Consider the following 21,960-nt stretch of genomic DNA (forward strand, 5'->3'; position numbering starts at 1 on the left):
CAACAACCTTACTTAAAAGTCAGAAGTTAGAAGAATTTTCCCATGCATAACTAAGCTGAAGAACGATAAATAAGTCTGTTTGAACTTCAAGTTTTTATTTCTCTTCCTTGTCTTGTTGGCCTGAAGATGTAACTTAGTTCAGAGCATGTCAGAACGGTATTTGCGTGTTCAAATTACATATTCATAAACTATTATGGAAATATTGATCTCAGTCCTGGTCTGATAACTCTATTACATTTCTTTTATTGTCCGTATTTGATAACATTGATAAAGTTTCATTAACGTAACGATTATTTCACCTGATCAATAAAAGAGGAAAGAAAACTTGTCCTAGCATGGTATAAAGCAAATCATGTTTTGAACTTCTGAATACTTTAATAGAATGTAAAAGGTTGCCAGATTATTTATGACATTTTTGTGACAGCTTTATTTGTACAAGGCCTTCAAAAGTTCCTAGTAGTGCAATTTATATATATTCAATACATATTCCTGTAATGCCACACAGCGAGTTAGAATTTCCCACTATGATAAAGCATAACCAATGCCACACCTTCTTCAGCCTATACTTAGGGACATGATAGCAGTGCAACCCGTTAAGAACCAACCGTTCCAACATTCTCTTCCCACGGAATTTAGATTCCCGGATGAGTCTCACGTGTCTTTACTTTCAATGACTATCATAATTAAGGTCATGCCAATATTCCTTATTCTAAACTCTTTCAGCTACAACATCAACCCATTAGAGAAATCTTACTCATTAAAGTTATAAACTGATAATAAAGAAGGCAATCTAAAAGATTTCCTGTCACATCTTACGTAACTGACATCAAATACAGCGTGACTGAGTTACTCACAATGGTGCTCACATACACGCCTCCTTTTCACCAAAATGTCAATCTCCACATGAAATAACAAAATCTACTCATTTAGAATTTCTGTTCATGCCAATGAAAAATTATGTCAAATACTGCACATTACTGACTAGACAGATGCTCCACTGTTCTTTATTTATACTAAACATTATAAGCATTATCTGACGTGTTTTAACATTTTATATCTGTATCATTTCCCCCTGTACTTTTGTCTTCATGCTTTTATAAACGTTTGTTGTTTTTGGCATGTATTTCACAAAACACTTTTGAATGTGTATTTATACATGAAATAAGAGTGCAACTATATCTTTAAAAAGGTTTACATGAAATGTAACAGTAAACAGAAAGCCAGTAGAAAAAAGCCATGTAAGTACTGTGTATATACATGACAATTAATACTTCATACAAACAGTTAAATCATTAACCCTTCAATCACCCCGAGATCTACAATATACTGTTGAGTATAAAATCATTACTGAATGACTTTGTTCAGTCAGACAATAGGGAATTTAGTCAATAAATATCCGTGTGTGCCAAAGATCAACCAGAAAAACTAGCATAGAAGTCAAATACTAGAACACACTGCTTGCACAGTACGCAAGTCGTGCCAACTATTTAATTTGGGCCCAATTATACAGGTAAGAATATAAATTAGTAAATTGTGCGACAGTAACAATTCTTATACAAGTATTGCTTTCACCAATATTTTCTCTGATCAGACAACACTTCTCAATTATAAATCTATATTTTTTGCTATATCACATAGAGAAAATACACATTAAACCCGTAGAAACAAAGTACTCTTCCCTATTTAAAACGGAAATTTAAATTATAAGAACAGGAAGATACTCCCCAGTTCACAGGTAGTGTTGGCTCTGGACGGGTTCTGAAACATTAACAACCATTGAACCTTAATTTCATCTTTAAAACTGATTGTCCACAATGTAAAAAGGCTATAATCTATGCAGTTTCGCATGAAAACATTTATCATTTCAAAAAGTGAACAAAAACCTAAAAGTAAAACAGATGTAATGTGTACTTATCATTACAAGAAAGAAAATAGTACTTTGAATTCTACAATTGACATGCCACATACTGTTGAAGGAATAAGTCTTGGGGTTAGGATAGGGATGTCAGATCTGACTAAATTTGTCACAAGTTTTATACGAAGAACCGAAGACAATAAAAAGTAAGATTTTCCATCGCAATGGACTGAAGTTCCAATTATTTCACAGCTATCTGCTTTACATTGTAAGGCTTTTTACCTATAATTATACATCATTCTCTTTACAAACGAACGAAGCCGGGTGTACCTGCCCTATCTCAAACCTTCCACATTTGACTGTGCTAACCATGTTTAACCACCAATATACCAGATCTTTTAACCTTTCCAACTGCACCACTAAATATTCAGTGTTGTTTTACATGCCTTAAAATCCACAAGCGTGTTCCTGTAGGCACCTGAAGCGTGCATATTATCCGAACCACTCCATTAACGGCACCAGTGTAAACTGCCTCGAGTTCAACATATTTTTGCTACTTAAGTGTATGTCTGATGCACCATCATTCCTGAAAAGAATCATTATCTCGAATCTGTACCTTTATTTTGAGCTTCGACAGAAGTAAACATTTCAACTTCTCCGATTTGTGGTGATATTCGACCTGTTGTCTGCTCGCCACGCAGCTCTGTGAAGTGGGACGCTTTATAACTTATAACGCTTCCATCCGAGTCAGTTACTCCCGGTTGGTAAGTTTGAGCAGCACCATGTTGACCCTCAACATTCATTCCGCCAGCGGAATTAGGAAGAGTAGTGTCACTATTCTGTGAAGGTGTGGTACTATTGAAGAGAACTGGATTTCTCAGACTGTCACTACCTATTGAACACTCATCACCATTTCTATTATCAATAAGAGAATTTTCATCGTAATGTTCCAAAGAACCGTTATCTTTGGATACTGTTTCGTTTATATCCCTATAATGTACAGAATCGGGAAGAAATTGCAATTCCCGCCTAGATTTGTCATTTTCTAGGTACCTATAATTACTTATATCACTAGTTTGAGATGTAGTTGCGCTGCATTCACTAGGTGGTCTATTATCATAATCATCAAGTATCACTTTTGGAGGCCTGTTTTGGTCGTCTAGTGTCATTTCACTTGAAAACGACCCACTTCTTGGAGTATCATTTTCATAACCCTCATTTATTAATGCACCGTCAACTGTTTTTCTAGATATTGCGTCTTGTTCTTTGATTTCTTCTAATCGCCTAACATGACGCTGGTTTTTCCGATGTCTACCTTTTTTATATGCTCTTGGAAGTTTAACTTCAGTCGAGCCTGGAATTTGCTTAACGTGCTGAGTTCTTGCTGCTCCGTTTGGCACGTGATTAACTTTCGCGCCAGTTTGAGAGCGCTTGTCCCCTCGACTTCTACTTAAACTATCTGGAGTTGCATTGCGAGCGGAGGCCGGAATTCTAGAAAGCTCACTCGGATTGATTGCTGTGGACTTCGATTGCGCGCAAAAATATAAAACACTTACAATGACACTTATAACTATAGCCAGTGCACCACAACATGTCAGAATTATACCGACTGTGCGTTTACCCTCTTCATTCTGAAGATCCGGCGGAAGAAGATTTTCGTCGAAGAAACCATAATTGAGTATTAATGTAATTCCTGTAGCGAGCATTATGACCCCTCCCAGGAACATAAACACGCCTGTTATACACATACAACATTGAACCGCCGCCCCCTTCATTCTGGGCATCTGAAAATACAAAAACAAAGATAAGAAACATAATTATGTGATATATTTGGTCAAAACTGACTTGCTCAGCTTTTCTACCTATGCATACTTTTGATACACTAACCATGTTTATGATAACAGCTAATTTTCAGACGGTTTGTTTTCTTCCTTTGAAACACACCTATGTAATCTGAACAAAATATACAAGAAAAGGAATAACTTCGTTCAAATATTCTTGTTTTGTGTACCATTTTGCCTGCCGTCAAAAACACTCTTAACTGGTTCATATTTAACTGAATACAGAAAAACGACAATGACTTGGCTTGTTGATACCAAGTCATCTCTGACATTTTCAAACATTAAATGTTTTGACAATTCTAAATTCATAAAAAACTTAAACTAAAAATCTAAGTAAAAAAAGGACGCATAACTCATGGCATATTGGTACCAGAGTTAGAGACCCTGTGTCACTGTTTTAACATTGAATCAACTCAATTGAATAAAACAGAAATAGAGTAAAAGTGCATCAAAACTTTAATCTGAAATTTAAAAAAAAAAAGGAGCATACATGTAATTCATGCAATATCGGTACCACAGTTATGGCCCTTGTTTCAAATGACGTGGGTGATGATGAGGAACATTTATTTTACAAATGGAGAAAATGTATCCAGTAAAACAGTGATAGAGTGCAAATGCATCAAAACTTTAACCAAGCTGCTGAGGCGGATGAGTAATAATTTCATTTGATTTGGACTGAAATTGTAGAATGAATACAAGGAAGTTTGACGGACGAACGGACCGACAAACGGACAGTTCAAACAATATACGTCTCTCAGGACTTTGACACCAATGACACCCAGGGGCATAAAAACAATTAGTGCTTTTGAAGCTGACTTTATATGATAGTTAATCGCTGTTCTATGTTTCTTTTATCGAGTTCTGACACGTACTACAGTGCTATCATAACATCATCTACTTAGTAAGACTATCGTGTCTGGTCAAGAACAACTGACTTTACAAACTTTAATCCAAAGATACAATAAAATAACAGCGGTCAACGTATACATACAACTGTATGCAATTTGACCCCATGTGACAAAATTTGAAATAATGTCTTATATATTATATCAGATTAAATGTAAGAATTTATAAAAATAACAGTTGATAACATCGAAATTAATGCCAGTTTACATTGAAGAATTACGTAATTTATGTCAGCATTAAAAGGCTTAACTAGAGACTGCCTTTAGTAAAAGCACACTCCTCTACCCTTACCCTGCTAAATTTCTGAAATGGACTGATCCATCATTCAATTTGGGCAATACCATTTAATATTCGAAGGGGTCTTCACTGAAAATTTACTGACTGAATAGCGAACAGTGCAGACCATGATCAGACTGCACGGATGTGCAGGCTGATCTTGGTCTGCACTGGTCACAAAGGCAGAATCACTTGCCGACAAGCAGGCTAAAGGTTAAACAAAGGCGAACGGATAGATATTTTTCATATAAGTCTATTTATACTTTGTTTCAGAAGTTACTTTTCTACATATTAACAGAACAGAACAGAAGTTTATTCTTAACTTGTACGCAAGGTACCTCGTTGTACAACATACATATAAAATATACAGTATACATGGCCAACGTGGTTGGAAATACTGTGATAGGTAACAAATTAAATTAGAGTGATGGTAAACAGTGGCAACAAGTTTACTAAAATGCATTCCAACACGAAAATGCCAACGATATACAATACTAGCCACGTTACCGAATATTCCTACAAAGTTTGGTTGAAATCCAACGAGTAGTTTGTACAACTTTTGTGTTTTGTGAGAGGCGGACAGAGAAAATGACGGTCACGAAGACATAATTATATTTAAGTTATCGAGAGTTGCAATTCACAAGGCACCAATATAAACTACGAGTGTTAGATATTCAAATATCACGCACAATTAAAAACATCTATTTAGTCCCCGTTTTGACAGAAAAAGGCAGCTATGTTTGGTACTTGCTATGTTTTGCTATGTTGGTACTGACTAACTTGATACCAAAAGTGAGCGGGTTTTTAAAAAAATAAAATAAAACATTAAGAAACCAGACAGATAGTTAAAACAGCTCCTTAATCGATACCAAAAAGCAAACATGTCCACTTAACAGATGTTTTCAGACCGAACAAATGTTGTTTTTTCAAAGCTAAAATCCTGAATAAATATTGTCTACATCAAGCACTTCTCTTATCTAAAGTTTGTATGAGTAACACTGCACACACTGCACACTCAGCTAAATTTCCACATACGTCATGTGGTACACACGGAAATTAATACACCCATGTTCTTGTATCATATCTCTTAAACATTAAACAGAGAGTTTTTATGACATTTTATCCTTGAAGTCCACTTTATATTTTTTTAACTTCATAGAATATTTAGTTAGCGAATTTCAGTTCATAAATGAAAAGTCACCCCCCCCCCCCCCCACACCCATACACACACGCTAAAAGCCTCGTTTTAAAGGGGTCATAATGGTAATAAGTAATAGCCATTTTATCCTTCCTAATACTACTCACTCACTGCCCATTTTGTGTTATGTTATACCTATTTAAGAAAGAGTCATGGTTCTTGTCCGTCTTTGTTTATTTTATTTCATCTGTGATTGTATTAAGTAACATATGTTTTAAAGTTAATCACGGTCTCAAATTATAAAATGTACAAAAGGTTTTGAATTATAAATATTCATGACAGTGTTGTTGTTCTTCTGCTTTTCATTTCAGCTATTATCATTTCCACTGTGTAAAGTCACATTAACAATACTGCGACAAAATAAGTAAACAAGAGCTGTCCATATGCGACTGCGCTCTAGTATTCGAATGCTTCTAAATCGAACAAGGGCCGTAACTTAGCAACACTGAGTTATTTTTTAAAAACTTCAAATAAATTTTCTAAGCTTATGAAGGGCAAAACATTCCGTAACATCTGGAAGCAAAAGAACATTAACTGTTCGCCATCAAGCATATTCTGCAACATTTCTGCTAAAATATGTTCATTGTATTAAGGTACGCGGTATAGTCAACTACCCTTGGAGTGGGGCTTTGTGTTCAATGCTTTTATCTACAGGGTACAGCAGCGTACTGCAAGAATAACATGGTAGATTTTAAGTTTTTATGTCATGAAAGGCAAAGTCATTGACAAAACAATTAGAAAAAAAGACTTGCAATTCTCAATGCAGTCTGCAATACGATATTGCGGAATACATTTCAATTGACTTCTCGTGCAAATGTAATTGACTTCGAATCACTAGACAGATCTATCGCTCTACCCGTATTGATCAAGCCAGAAGAGAACTTCTGTAACAGCAGGCGTGACGTTAATAACTTTACAGAGTATTAATTTCAATCAATGTTGGCATTTTGAGTGAGACCAATTAAACATAGGAGAAATTACCGAGTATTAATTGAGACAATAATGTACAGATTGCTTATTCAAAGCGAGCTTTGGAATATCGGCGGCTGTAGAATTACACTTAATGATAAATTATTCATAAAGCATTGATTAGAGAGCTAGTAACTCAATTACTGGAAACTGTAAAGACAATATAGTAAATGAAATGTGTCTATAGAATAGTGTTGCTGTGTACTACCTTATGCTGCACTAACAGATCAAAACATTCATAGCCGAAGATTTATAAGATAAGATATGTTTATTATAGTCTCACACTGCATGAATACAAATATAATACAGTTACATTTACAAATAAAATATTCATGCAAACCTTTCTTAAAAGAAATATGAGAGACTAGGAGAACAAACATTACAGAATTAAACTTTAAAAAAGTTTCATATTAATATTCTATCACTAAAACTTTTAAAAGGATTTTATACAATTCACAGTAAAATCTCCATCTACTAAAAGAACAATATATTGATATTACACATTTAATATATACACACACATGCCTTTAGCCCTTGGAAACAGACAGACGGTATCAGTGGATTTATATATAACTAAACATCAAAGATGCATGAAGATTCGATGATAATTTATTGCCATGACTGCAAACAATAAGGTGAAGTGAGGCCACGGCAGAGGTAGCGAAGAGCATGCACTAAAGTATAATAAACATCAAGGTGAGGCCAGGAAAGAGACAGAGAAAATCACGTGCTAAATCACAGACATCAAGGTGAGCCAAGGACAGAGACAGCGAAAATCATGAAATAAAGTGTAAACATCAAGGTGAGGCCTGGACAGAGACACTTAAGTGTAAACATTGAGGTGAGGCCTGGATAGAGGCAGCGAAAATCATGAACTAAAGTGTAAACATCATTCAAGGTGAGGCCTGGACAGAAACAGCGCAAAATCATGAACTAAAGTGTAAACATCAAGGTGAGGCCTGGACAGAGATAGCGAAGCTAATGAACTGAAGTCTCAACATCATTCAAGGTGAGGCCTGGACAGAGACAGCGAATTTTATGCACTGAAGTCTCAACCTCAAGGTGAGGCTAGGACTCGGACAGCACAGTTTATTCGCTGAAGTCTCAACATCAAGGTGAGGCTAGGACAGAGACAGCGAAGTTTATGCACTGAAGTCTCAACATCAAGGTGAGGCTAGGACAGAGACAGCGAAGTTTACGCACTGAAGTCTCAACATCAAGGTGAGGCTAGGACAGAGACAGCGAACTTTATGCACTGAAGTCTCAACATCAAGGTGAGGCTAGGACAGAGACAGCGATGTTTACGCACTGAAGTCTCAACATCAAGGTGAGGCTAGGACAGAGACAGCGAACTTTATGCACTGAAGTCTCAACATCAAGGTGAGGCTAGGACAGAGACAGCGAATTTTATGCACTGAAGTCTCAACATCAAGGTGAGGCTAGGGCAGAGACAGCGAATTTTATGCACTGAAGTCTCAATGCACTGAAGTATCAACATCAAGGTGAGGCTACGACAGAGACAGCGAACTTTATGCACTGAAGTCTCAACATCAAGGTGAGGCTAGGGCAGAGACAGCGAATTTTATGCCCTGAAGTCTCAACATCAAGGTGAGGCTAGGGCAGAGACAGCGAATTTTATGCCCTGAAGTCTCAACATCAAGGTGAGGCTAGGGCAGAGACAGCGAATTTTATGCACTGAAGTCTCAACATCAAGGTGAGGCTAGGGCAGAGACAGCGAATTTTATGCACTGAAGTCTCAATGCACTGAAGTCTCAACATCAAGGTGAGGCTAGGGCAGAGACAGCGAATTTTATGCCCTGAAGTCTCAACATCAAGGTGAGGCTAGGGCAGAGACAGCGAATTTTATGCACTGAAGTCTCAACATCAAGGTGAGGCTAGGGCAGAGACAGCGAATTTTATGCACTGAAGTCTCAATGCACTGAAGTCTCAACATCAAGGTGAGGCTAGGGCAGAGACAGCGAATTTTATGCCCTGATGTCTCAACATCAAGGTGAGGCTAGGGCAGAGACAGCGAATTTTATGCACTGAAGTCTCAATGCACTGAAGTCTTAACATCGAGGTGAGGCTAGGGCAGAGACAGCGAATTTTATGCCCTGATGTCTCAACATCAAGGTGAGGCTAGCACTGGGGCAGCAAAGTTTATATACTGATTTGTTTGTTTGATTTCGGTTTAACGCCGTTTTTCAACAGTATTTCAGTGATGTAACGCCGGCCAGTTAACCTAACCAGTGTTCCTGGATTCTGTACCAGTACAAACCTGTTCTCCGCACGTAACTGCCAACTTTCCCACACGGATCAGAGGTGGAGGACTGATTTCAGACACAAAGTCGTTTATCAAATAGTCACGGAGAAATATACGCCCCGCCCGAGGATCGCACTCACGACCCCGCGATCCGTAGTCCAACGCTCTACCTACTGAGCTAAGCGGGCGTGTTTATACACTGAAGTCTCAACATCAAGGTGAGGTTAGGACAAGAGATATTTCTTTCTGTTTCGTTCAATGTTTCTCTGTGGCCGGATCTCAGGCGCGCCAACGCAATGTTCTAAATAATGCACTATATTAAATGACACAAGATTCGATTTTTTCCGCAAATTTGTTTCGTATTATATCTGCTGGCCGACCTATTTGATTTGCTTATTTGTTTGTGTTTGTAAAATTGTTATATACTCTTGTAAATACTGAATGAGCAATGAAATATGTTTAAATTAAACAAGATCATCAACACTTAAGCCAATATCCACATTTTCATACATTCTACAGAAAATGACGTCACTCGACCTTCAGCTACTCCCGAAAATAAAGAAAATGAAAGTTGACAGGCTGAACCTGAAAACGAAAGTCGCATTTGCATTGGTCGATACTCAGGAGTCACGCGCAGGAGTCACTCCGTCTAAATGTATGCGCGTTGACATTTTTTTGTAATGGGGAATCAATGTTCAGCACTTTTTAACGATTTGATAATAACTGGGTTTTAGCATGACATGTCAGTTTTTCATCGTCGAAAACATATTTGAACTCGAAATAAACAGAAATCCCACAGGGGTCCGTAACGGAGCAAGGGTATATGGAGATTTTTGGAACTTCGTCAAATCGTTCAAAAGGTCCCTTTTGATGTTGTCTGAAAGTGTCAGTATATGCCTCTGATGTAGATGTTTCCGTATTTGAGAGTTGCAGACCTTAACAAATGTTGATTCTACGGATGCGTGAAAGGGCCACCACACGTTAATACGTTTTATTACGTTACAGGTAGAATATAAGAAGTTAGAAATAGAATCTAGTCTAAAAAATATCTTCAGTTGTTTCATACTGTTCTTTCCAAGTAATCTCAAACAAGATACAAAAAGTTGGAAGTGAAATTTCCGTGAAAATACAAACAAAATCATCAACAAGACTCTAATAAGAATTGTACTTTCCGTGTAGATCTACGCTAAAAGGCCGAGTCTGATGAAGGAAATCAGTACAGTTCTCAACAAGACCAGAAACAATCACCGAAGAAAGTCGTAAAATTGAATCGGGTTATGCACTTATTGCAGCCACTTAAGTAACACAGGCGACAAGAGGATCAGTATGGCCGTAAGGCGCTAACCTGATATTGACCGCGGACCCTGAATGTATGCCATGAAACACTATTATATAACTTATTATAAATACTAATAGTACCAAAACTGCAAAGGACAGAATCCTGTAACCCATCCAAAATAACCAGAATCGGGCAATATAACCGGAGGTTGGCACTATAACTGGCTATTAGACCGCCAGGGAAGTGTGGCGTCATTTCTTACGTCATTTTACAGTGTCTTCGCGATGAAAAATTCGTAGATTTACTGATTCAAGCAAGCAATGGACTAATCATTACAAACAACTGATTTTACGGCAATGTCGTTCCTTGGGCTTCCGTGGTTATTAGATTAGCAGTCCCTAACATACAGATCTATCAGCACTCCCAACAAAAATAGATTTTGTCGCACTAATAACCACTTCAGATCCACAAGTGTACTGATCTAGTATTATGAAAGATAACTTCAAAAGATTTCAAGATTTCAAGATTTTATTCAAGAACTAAAAAAGTTCCATTAAGTGATAGTCGAATAGCCCTAAAAATAGGATCAGTAGAACCATCTGAACCATTCAATCGACTTGACAGAGGTGACTGAGTGAGTTAGGTTTTACGGCGAATCGACACAAAATGGTCAATGATATATCGCCAAGGAATTGACAGAGGTACATATAAGGAAGTGGTACAGTAAGACGAAGTTTATTGAAGATCCATCAAGCGATGCACGTGAATAAGTCACTGAAACTGTATACTAAGAATCCTGAAGAAGGCCAAGTGAAACAATTTATATTAATTTGAGATAGAACTTTACATAGATGCCACAGACCAGGTTTGATCAGATGAATATTCATTACGTGGTTCATACGAATAAGCGCTTCAATATATTCTTTTTTTCATTTTTGGCTCTGTCAGTTCCAGAAAGGGGACCAAACGAAACCATATGAAGAAAATGAGTCAGGATTAATCATTTTACAAGAATGCTACAGACTAAGTTTGGTGAAGATCCACCAAGCAGCTCATGGAAAGAAGTCGTTTAAATTATGTTTGTATTTTCAACTACAGCGGCCCTAAAAGGGACCAAACGGAACCATTGAGTAATTTTGGTACAAGTCCTTGCAAGGATCTTTCTGGCCACAACTGGTGAATATCCATCATGTGGTTCATGCGATGAAGTAGTTCAAAGAATTAAGTCAAAAGCTAAAGCTAAAAGACGGACGACGGACATGCACCATTCTGAACATGTTTAAAAGTGGTTTACAAGAGAGCTAAAAAAAGAAGAACTGCAGTTTTATCTTGTGCATATTAGATCAGTACTGGACTTTTATCCAAATGTTAGTAATTTTCAGTTCATGGCGCGGGGGCTCGAATTTGTGATCCCTGTTTCACAGACAGTATAAGAACTAGACCACCGCGTCCGCTGTTAACATCGCAGCAATATGCAGACTGTGTATTTATATCCATTTCTCTGGCAGAACTACAATCCATTTTTAAAATTAGTTCTAAATCTATATGAAAAAGTGAAAAACAAAATAATCATTCTTCAATGAAATAGTAGAGCTCTTTCATTGGCAAAATACAACAACAAAAATACTTTTGAGAAAGTTCTTGTTTTGACGATGACTAATCACCGATCAGGCTTTTTGTGCGAAAGGTTCAACTGATCGCCAATATTTCTTTATCAAAACTACTAAATGTATCAAAGTTATCAAAGTTTACACACAAACTGAAGTATCTACAAACACGGCAATTCTTAATATTTAGTTGCAAACTATTCTGGCTGTGTAAAAATGAAATGGGTCAGTTTACGACGCATGAAACATCTAAAATGGAATTCCTGTACACACCCAACTTGGAAGTTTTCACAGTAAGTTGTCCGCAGACCAGTAAAAAGATATCAGCTGAAAAAGCGTTTTCATTCACAATAAAAAAAGTAACGCGGTTATATTTACAATGATTTAGCTGCACGGACAGTGGTTGCCTTGGCGGACGGCCTGGGGGACTGTTTCGAAAGATATCTGCACACATATATTGGGATAAAACAAATATTTTGGAGGCGATTTAAAGTTTGTAAATGTATGTGTAGTTTATACATATAAAATCGCGCATTGTGTTTAGCAAGTTCCGCAGTTATCGCGCGCGGAAAGTGCCATATTCCGTTTTCCATGGAAAGAGCTGAATTAAACATTTCCGTGAGATATCAGATAGTATGCAGCGCATTATTTCAAGAAATTATTAAACGTTTATTTAATTTGAATAATCCCTAAATGGAATTTTGAAATATTGCTAAATAACCTTCACTCTGCGTCCGAGACTTAAATTTTAGGCAGTCTGGAACACCATACATAAAAAACCTGTCCACACCTAGCACTACTTATATGTGCGCTAAAAATGGCAACATGAATTTTCTTTTCAGTGAATACAGTGGTTAGACTTGAAAACAGATTTTGAGAGAACTTCTATTCAGTAAGATAATTCTAGTATTTAACTGAAACTTTGAACTAGCTTTTCCCATCCATGAGTTTTTAAAATATTAATTGAATAGGAAATATAAATGATACCGAAATTGCAGGTAAATTATCTACCTTGTTTATTGCCAAATTTCAGCTGTATTTTATTATACATGCAGCTATTTATGTTTAGTTCTTGCAAACTTCACTGTTTGGGCGGTATGGGCCAGTTGCATTCGAAAGTTTTGGTTTACTATGTATTTGTCCCAAATGAAGTTCTTTCTAAATTCAAGATGGTGAGTTCTAGTACCTTAAAACAGGCAAAATTCAAATATTTATTCAACATATAACTTGTTACGACTTTCACTCGACGACAAAAAAACGAGGAATTCATGATCCAGAGAATACAAATACCCAAACCTTATCTCTATATAACTACTATCCCTTTCCTGAATGCAAAGTTCTTGTCCCGAAACTGAAACACTTTCCTACTTAATTGGTTCAATTATAATCTTTTTTTTTTTACATTTTTCTCCTTGCTACAACTAGGAAGATAATTAAATCTATGAATACTCTTAAAACTTATTTTATACTGAACTGAGGTAATTTCATTCATTTACTGTTGCAATATATGAACAAGGAAGTCTGATGTAAAGTACACACTAGCTGATAACACTGGCCCTCAGAGTTAAAGCAAGTGGTTCATATATAGGCGATTATTTTAGAAGTCAAAAAATTATACAATTAGTTAACGGCGACAGAAATATAGAAAATATAATATATACACGTATTTCTGTGTGTTTTTTGTGAAGCGTCTTATTTGTGAACCAGTGATCTAATTTTCGCAAAATGTTCTCGAGTTTTGTAAATTTTACAACAAATAACTTGCATGGGCTTCCGATAGATAGATTTATTTAACTTTAAAACTAGGTAAATAGTTCTGAAAGGACTTCAAGAGATAATTTAGAATATATACGTTCCTTAACCTTCAAAGCATACTTCTTTTTAATATTATAACAAGAGTTGATTTATAGGCGAACTTTGGACTTATACTTTGTGTAATAGAAATGGTATTTGTTGATTATAGTGCCTAAGCAATGATCGACAGATAAAAAGTGATTATATATTACTGAGTAGCCTTGTTAATCACAGGGCTTCAAGGTGGTGCAAAAATTTAACCTCAAATGTTCTTACCCATTCCCAAAAAACTACTAGCAACTTTGATTTAACTTATGAATGTCGTATTTTTGTCAGTCAGTGCCCCTTTTACCCCACTCTATTCGAGAGTCAGCAATTCACCAAGATCGCTCCAGTTACGTATGGAGGGCTAAGATTTTCTGAAAAGAGCACATATTAACATAGAAAATGTACAAATACTTTTAAATGTGTCGAAAAACGACGTCCTAGACACTTCATGGTATTGCCTTTATTTTAAGCCTATAAGACGGAAAGACGCCGTGGTATGTAGTTTTTTTAGTAGTTGATTTTTCTAGTAAAATGACAAATGAGTGGGTCCTACCTAGAAACATATAATAACCCCTACTCAACGTACTGACTGGAAATCCGATTGCTTCATGAAGTTTAGAATTGTAAAAAGGCTGCAAGGAATGTTGATTCAATATTTGGTGGGTGCGTCCGTCAAGTCAAATTATGCCGAATACGGTGCGCGACGTAACTTTGAAGAACATAGCACTTGTATAGTCACATCTGCTTAATAACCAAATCTAAGCTGAACGAAAAAAACTATATTTGGGAAAAAAAAGTTTTTTTTCCCACCTCGTTTTTTAAAAAAGAGATAAAAACATGTTATTGACTTCTTGTCTTATTTACATAACAGCTGGTTATATTTTTATTTCAGTGAGGTTTTAAGCTAAATGTTCATATACTTCAAAGAAGAAGGATCAGTTTCAACGCAATACAAAATTCCAACCATTGTGTTTAACTTCAAAAAAGCTGAACAGATGTTTACACAACGTAAGTAGGAGGTGTAAAAACTAAATACAACCTAATTCAGGTACGTTTAACTGGTTTTGCGTAATGAAGAATTCGCCTAAGTATCGGTAGCACAATTGTACTATTATATAATGGTATTTCTATGCCTTGTTGTTGTTATGTTTCTCTATTTTTAACTTTTAATAGTTTCAAACGCATGTGTTATAGTTTTAGTTATCCGGTGTTTTTGAGACCTCAGCCAATGTGCTTGGTCCTAAACCAACAGGTAAGAGAATTAAACTCTTTATAAATGATCTCTGTAAGATGCTTGTTAAAATACATGACAATTGTGCCAGAGATTGTGCATGACACGATATATCGTATCGGTCTTTACACAATTTATTTTTAACAATTACAACACTATGAAAGAATTCATAGTATAATACACCAGCAACAAAAGAAGTAAAATAACTTACTATAGTTTTCCGCAATTTTCCTTTAAGTTTCTTTAGAACGTTAAAGTCCCTACACATGTTCTCTATCTCACTGCATGTCACCAAGTATTTAATGTTTTAATCCCCGAAATAATAGTTAATCTCCAAAACATGTTCTAACAAAATTTAAGGGCACATGAAAGCGACATTACACACTTTTAATCTTGTTTCATGGTTGATACTAAAACCAGGTCACGAATACGGTAGTGAAACTTGACAGCGTGTAAAGTAAACAAATGACAGAAACTTAATAACTTTCTAATTAACACATCTGACAAAAGCTACATTTTTTTCAGGTGATTGAAAAATAAATCAACTATCACCGCGTCAATATTTCATCATGTTGTTCATCTTGTTTTGAAAATTATGCAAATGATAGAATACACAAACACAACAAGATCCGGATACGGGACATTTTATAAATATCGTAAATTTTAGCAGATAAAGACAATATTTCCTTATTAGTTTAAGCAGGTAAAATCCATATAAACACACTTTACCTGTAATGTTTGTACTTAACCCATGTATATATGAAAATATTATATAAATTCACTGAAATCACATTTTTATATACAGTTTAATTCGCACACCTGTCTATGACATGTATGTCATGTGTATTGAACACTTTCTTCAAAGCGAGACTATAGCAGTAAATTGTTCAAAGGGAAGTAACTTTCCGTGTAGCAACCATGTTGCTAAGACAAACAAACGGACACATCTGCGGGACGGATGCAGTTACTATTGATCAAATGAAATGACGTGGGCAGTTGGGTACACCGTAAAATATAATCAATTATAAATGTTCGTCTGTAGATAGATAAAATAATAGAGTTTCACCTTTGCCCGATCAAAGAGTCGTTCATCCGGGGCAACAATCAATACGTTTGAAGTAGGCCTAAATAGATGTTTGAGACGTAAACATTTTCTATACCCGTTTGAATTATATACTGAAAATATCCTAAATAAACTTACATAGACATAGACCTAATAATAAAAAATAAAAAAAATAGAATATCTAAATAAAAAAAATAAAAACTACGGAATGTGCTGGTAGAAAGATTTGTAGTATTTCCAACGTACGACTTACATAACCGACTTTCTAACTCAAGGCATACAACCTACAAATAACATATACAGTAACTTCTACATAGGACATAATAAATTGTACATAATTATGACTTATTAATCCCTAGCTACGACAGACTCTAACAAATTCCAACGTAGGACTTTGTTATTCCTGCGTATCACATAGTACATTTCTAAGATTAATCTAACTTCTAAGTAGGACTTAGAAGGACATATAGGCCTATAGGATATGTATATAATTAAGAAATAATAAGTTCCCAAACGTGGTTTAGGCCTATCGTAGAATAACCCGAGTTTTGAGTTCGTATGCGTAAGAATATATCACGAAGGCCGTAGGCCTGAGTATATATTTTTTCACATAAGAACGAAAAACTCAGGTTATTCTTGGATGAATTACACTTGGGAACTTATTATTTCGATTCTAACACGACATACTTGTATCAACAGTGTTAAAAAAATGGTAACTACTTTTTACGACCGTGCTACGCGCCTGGATCGGATGACGTCATTGCACGCGAGTGGTTTATCACAGAATAACCCGAGATAGATTTTGCTCTACATGTATGTTGATTATTTGCTGGTCGTGTTAGAATAACTCATAACATGATACGTATAACTTAGTAACTCGTACAGACGACTAACGTAACTATATATACGAATCTGCAATTCCTAGTGACAACATGTAGATCTACATGGTAGGCCTACTACATAAAATTACTAATTTTAGTAAGTCATACGTACGAGTTAGTATATGTGTTATCTTTGTTACAATTACGCTTTTATATTTCGCAAATAAGTCTGGACAGAGAAACTGAAAAATGAAAAAATACCCCTTTTCACGTGCGCCATTCATGCTTATTCTGTAACTGAAGTGTTTGCATAAAGTAAATCAATGGAGGTGTAGAAAAGAAAATGCAACTTTCTGTAGGCCTATGATTAACTGGTTTTGTATAATGAGAAAGTCGATCGGTTGCATATTTGTAACTAATACGTGGTATAGGCCTATCTATAGAGATGGTCTATTCATTTGATATTTTCATTATCTCTTTGCGTTTGAAACAGGACATGTTGCACGTATCATATTTTGCTATCCAGTGTGCAGTAAATAGGTGATCAGATTTTAATTTTGACATCTCAGCCAATTTACTTGGTCCTACATACACAGGTGCGGTTTTTTTTAGTGAGAATTAGAGTATTTTAGGTATAACATACATTTTTAATTGATCTCTTGACGTGCTAGTTAAAATACATGGCAATTATGCATGACGGAATACATTGCGTAAGTCCTTACACAATTTATTCGAAACAATTATTATACCATTAGTATACCAGATTTATATAGCGCTTCATGATCAATTTCACGTTCAAAGGCGCTTTACATAGTTCAAATGCAGCCACACAGGGCGCATAATTCATCCTCTACTAGTACAGACGCAGAGCGATCTGACCAGAGGGACAGAGTGAGACAAAGCCCCCAGGACAGAGAGATCAGAAATTAGATACAGGCTTGTCCGGCTAACTTAGCGTAGCTCGTTGCGGATAGACAGCCTGGTTCTTTAACGTGCCCAGTGTATAGCACTGATACACGCAAGGATTGCCTGGGTTCCTGACCAGTACACCTCTAGTTGGGTGGGAAACACTGAAAAGCTGCAGGGGATCGAACCCCCGACCTCATGATTGGAAGGCCAGTGTGCAAACCACTGAGCTATCCGTCCACCCAACAATAAGCTATGTTAAAATCCGCAACAAAAACTGTAAAATATCATTTGCAGGAAATATAATCAAATACCCGGCACAATTCAAATGATACGTATGATTACTAATTCATAGAAGTTAGTTAAAACAAATACGAAAAAAAAAGAAAAAAATACACCTTTCTCACATGCGCCATTCATGCTTATTCTGTGATTGAAGAATACTACAAATGTTTTAACCGTCTCTCCTCTGTATATCATATGACTTGTAACTGCCGTCGCTTTGTGTATGGACTAATCTGCACAACTCAATTTTTATAATCGGTCACCTAGACTTTTAGAATATTTTATGAAAAAAAAAAATTCAAACAATTATACGATTATTTTATTTGATATCTTACTTAGTTACAGTATGTGAAAGGTCGAGGCTGGTCAGGCAAACAAATGGAGTTAAACCATAACGAACAGGACGAGTAAAAAATAAAAATAGCTAGTTAAGAACATGTATTACCTGTCCAATTGTTGCACCAACTTAAGAAATATTTTTATTAGAGAAGTTACACCCACGACTTTGGTCTACTTTTGGAATAGCTATTATGAAATAGAACATTATATATATTTGTCACACTGTATTACGGCACTTAACGCTAATGCACACATTGGATCATTGGGCACATTGAACATTTTGTATTGAAATCTTATGACAATCAGATTTTACCAGCTGAAAAATCTAATTGCCACAATTTCTTTTGAAATTTGCCGAAAATGGTGACATTTAAAAATGCCGTCCTTTAATTGCAAAGTATTCGGGTCACAAGAAGCAAAAGCAAGAGGCCACCCAGTGTTTCATCTTTCTCTAGCTTTAGATTGGAACGAGAAAGGTTATTATTATGTAAATCTTCTTTTGATTTGCAGCTTTTAATCATGTAAACCTCAAACTTGACCGCGTCCCAAATACACAGAAAACAGTCTATACATTTAATATAGAGTGATTTTTAACAAGTGTAATAATACATCTCTCTCTCTCCCATTTATTTTGGAAACAAGTCTTATGCTTAAGACGTTAATGTTATTTTTTAAATAAATACCTTATAAATTCTTCGAATATAACAAAATTGAAAGAAGTTAGGGCAATGTTTCATGTGTAAGTCCAGGTAGTGCCACATGCATGCACATTTTATTTCAAAGTCCGCATTTACATAAAACAAAGACTTTAAATGAGCCGTGCCATGAGAAAACCAACATAGTGGGTTTGCGACCAGCATGGATCCAGACCAGCCTGCGCATCCGCGCAGTCTGGTCAGAATCCATGCTGTTCGCTAACAGTTTCTCTAATTCCAATAGGCTTTGAAAGCGAACAGCATCGATCCTGACCAGACTGCGGAGATGCGCAGGCTGGTCTGGATCCATGCTGGTCACAAACCCACTATGTTGGTTTTCTCATGGCACGGCTCAAATAAATTTCTCTAAGACTGCTACCTGTGGTCATAATTTGATATTTGCAATTAAAACTGATCACAGGGGAGACGGCGATGAAAATCAATGTATTATGTAGGAGTTATCCGGAACACGAATTTACGATGTTCTGGTTAGTCGATAAACACATACGTGCGCAATGCCAGTCGCTAGTTAGGTTAGCGACATTCACATACATGTGCAATGCCAGTTGCTAGTTAGGCTGGCGGTACACACATACATGCGCAGTGCCAATCGCTAGTTAGGCTGGCGGCATTCACATGCATGCGCAATGCCAGTCGCTAGTTATGCTGGCGATATTCACATACGTGCGCAATGCCAGTCGCTAGTTAGGTTGGTGAAATTCACATACGTGGCGAATGCCAGTCAGTAGTTAGGTTGGCGACATTCATATAGATGCCGTCAGTCGCTAAGTAGGCTTGCGACATTCAGATACGTGCGCAGTCCTAGTCGTTAGTTATAGGTTGGCGACATTCATATACGTGCGCAATGCCAGTCGCGATGTCGGTCGATTAAGTTTGTAATTTAGATATACTGTAGCTGTTATACGGAAATATGTCACAAACGTTGACTTAAGAAATAATTCGAGTTATCACATAAATATTTTATAAATTACTAGTCTTATTCGGTGATAAAATGTTATAAATTGTTCAACGTTACACTATTGATCTGCAGTGAAATATTTACTATGAATTTATTACTCAAATATGTTTAACATAATCAAATGATAAAGCATTGACCATGATTTATATGTACTTTTTTTCTTTTTTTCTTTCTTTTTTTTTGAGAGGGCATGCTTACCATTCGAACTAAAAAGTTGTCAAAGGGTTATCACAGTATGTTTGTTTAGAGAGCAAAACAGAATGAACAAAATAATATTTAAACACTACCTGGATTTGACGAGATTACAATGAAGGAAATGAAGTTTTATTAAAGATTGTGGGGATTTCACTTTGTCACGATGTCGATCAGCTTTGTAGATCTGTCTGTCTGCATGGATGCCTGATTGGCTGGCTAGCTTACTGCCTGCCTGGTTGGCTGACTAGCTAGCTTACTGCCTTCCTGCCTATGCCTGCCTGTCTGGTTGACTGACCAGCTAGGTTACTGCCTGCCTGTCTGCCTAGATATGCCTGCCTGCCTGCTTGGTTGGCTGTCTAACTGCCTGCCTACCTAGTTGATTGGCTGGCTGACTGGCTGTTGTCTTTGTTTAGAAAATAAATTTTAGCAATTCCTGTAGATTGCAATTATTTCAATTTTTGAAAGGAAAAAAATGAAATTACCTTTCTCCTGGTTCGCGGCGTGTTTGGGTTATTACTACCAGGCATTTTTTGAATCTCTTCACCTTATATCCATTTCGTCATATTTATGTTTTCAACCATTCATAAAAAATCACAAGTCAACGACAGTCATGTATTCCTCCACAATGCCACATTATACATATTTATTATATATCTTATAATTTTTTGAAACTGTACACCGAAAGAAGTTGACTTCACAACGAAATAATCCTTTATTTTTAGTGTGTTTGCTTTTAATTGACCCGTTTGTTATAAATAAATATCAAATTTTGCTACTAGTTTAAGAATGCGACATTGTATAAGATCTCCGTTTGTTCATGTATATATACTAGTATATATCATGGTAATATATACTTCACCAGTTATGATTGAACGGCCAGATATACAAAGCTTAACGAATATTCGGTTGACAATTTGCAGGATTAACAATGAAATGACCCGGAACTTTAACAATGTTGTGTACATTTGTTTGGATTATTCCCAAGGGCAATACCTCCTTAATACCGACCAAACCTTCTTCTAATTATCTTTATTTTAACTGGACGAATACCAGTGTAATAGGGTTTAATACGTTACTATCTAAAACTCTTTGTGATTTTATCTGTACTTTTTTATTATATATCACATGTACTTTAAACACTAACAAGAGTCGATTTTTTTTCAGACAATGATTTTCTCTGCATTCATTTTGACCAAACCGTAGTTTTTACGAAGATCTTCACGAATTTTAAGCTAAATACAATTTATATATTGACGATCTTAGTGGTATCTTTAGAACACGTTTTTTTTTTCAATTTTTTTTTTAGCAAAACTTAACCGAAGGGACAATGGAGCTAAAATAGATACCTCAAAATGGAGATATTCATCAAATTTTGTCAATAGCATCATGGTAAGCTCCTCCATGTCTTAG

The 21,960-nt window shown here is 36.1% G+C and overlaps 1 protein-coding gene across 3 annotated transcripts; it reads right to left on the reverse strand.

The window, feature by feature from the left end:
* Positions 1-1,598: 1,598 nt before the first annotated feature.
* Positions 1,599-21,417, reverse strand: LOC123564138 (uncharacterized). Of its 3 annotated transcripts, none has more exons than XM_045357495.2 (2): positions 21,033-21,417; positions 1,599-3,639 (listed from the first exon to the last, which is right to left on the reverse strand). In XM_045357495.2, exons 1-2 carry the CDS (start codon positions 21,075-21,077, stop codon positions 2,455-2,457), a joined length of 1,230 nt encoding a protein of 409 aa, XP_045213430.2. In that variant the 5' UTR covers positions 21,078-21,417; the 3' UTR covers positions 1,599-2,454. The 3 variants fall into 3 exon arrangements, with proteins under 3 accessions (XP_045213430.2, XP_045213431.2, XP_045213429.2); XM_045357496.2 differs by lacking the exon at positions 21,033-21,417 and adding an exon at positions 15,997-16,153; XM_045357494.2 differs by lacking the exon at positions 21,033-21,417 and adding an exon at positions 15,479-15,864.
* Between the last annotated feature and the right edge of the window lie 543 nt (positions 21,418-21,960).

This window comes from Mercenaria mercenaria, chromosome 2, assembly GCF_021730395.1.
Source record: "Mercenaria mercenaria strain notata chromosome 2, MADL_Memer_1, whole genome shotgun sequence".
NCBI classification, from domain to species: domain Eukaryota; kingdom Metazoa; phylum Mollusca; class Bivalvia; order Venerida; family Veneridae; genus Mercenaria; species Mercenaria mercenaria.

Excerpts from the sequence above, each read along its gene's own strand:
- LOC123564138 (XM_045357494.2), bottom strand. The coding sequence starts at position 15,535 with ATGTGTAGGGACTTTAACGTTCTAAAGAAACTTAAAGGAAAATTGCGG. Across the intron at positions 3,640-15,478 it reads GAAAATTGCGGAAAACTATA|ATGCCCAGAATGAAGGGGGC; the intron begins GTAAGTTATTTT and ends TTGTATTTTCAG.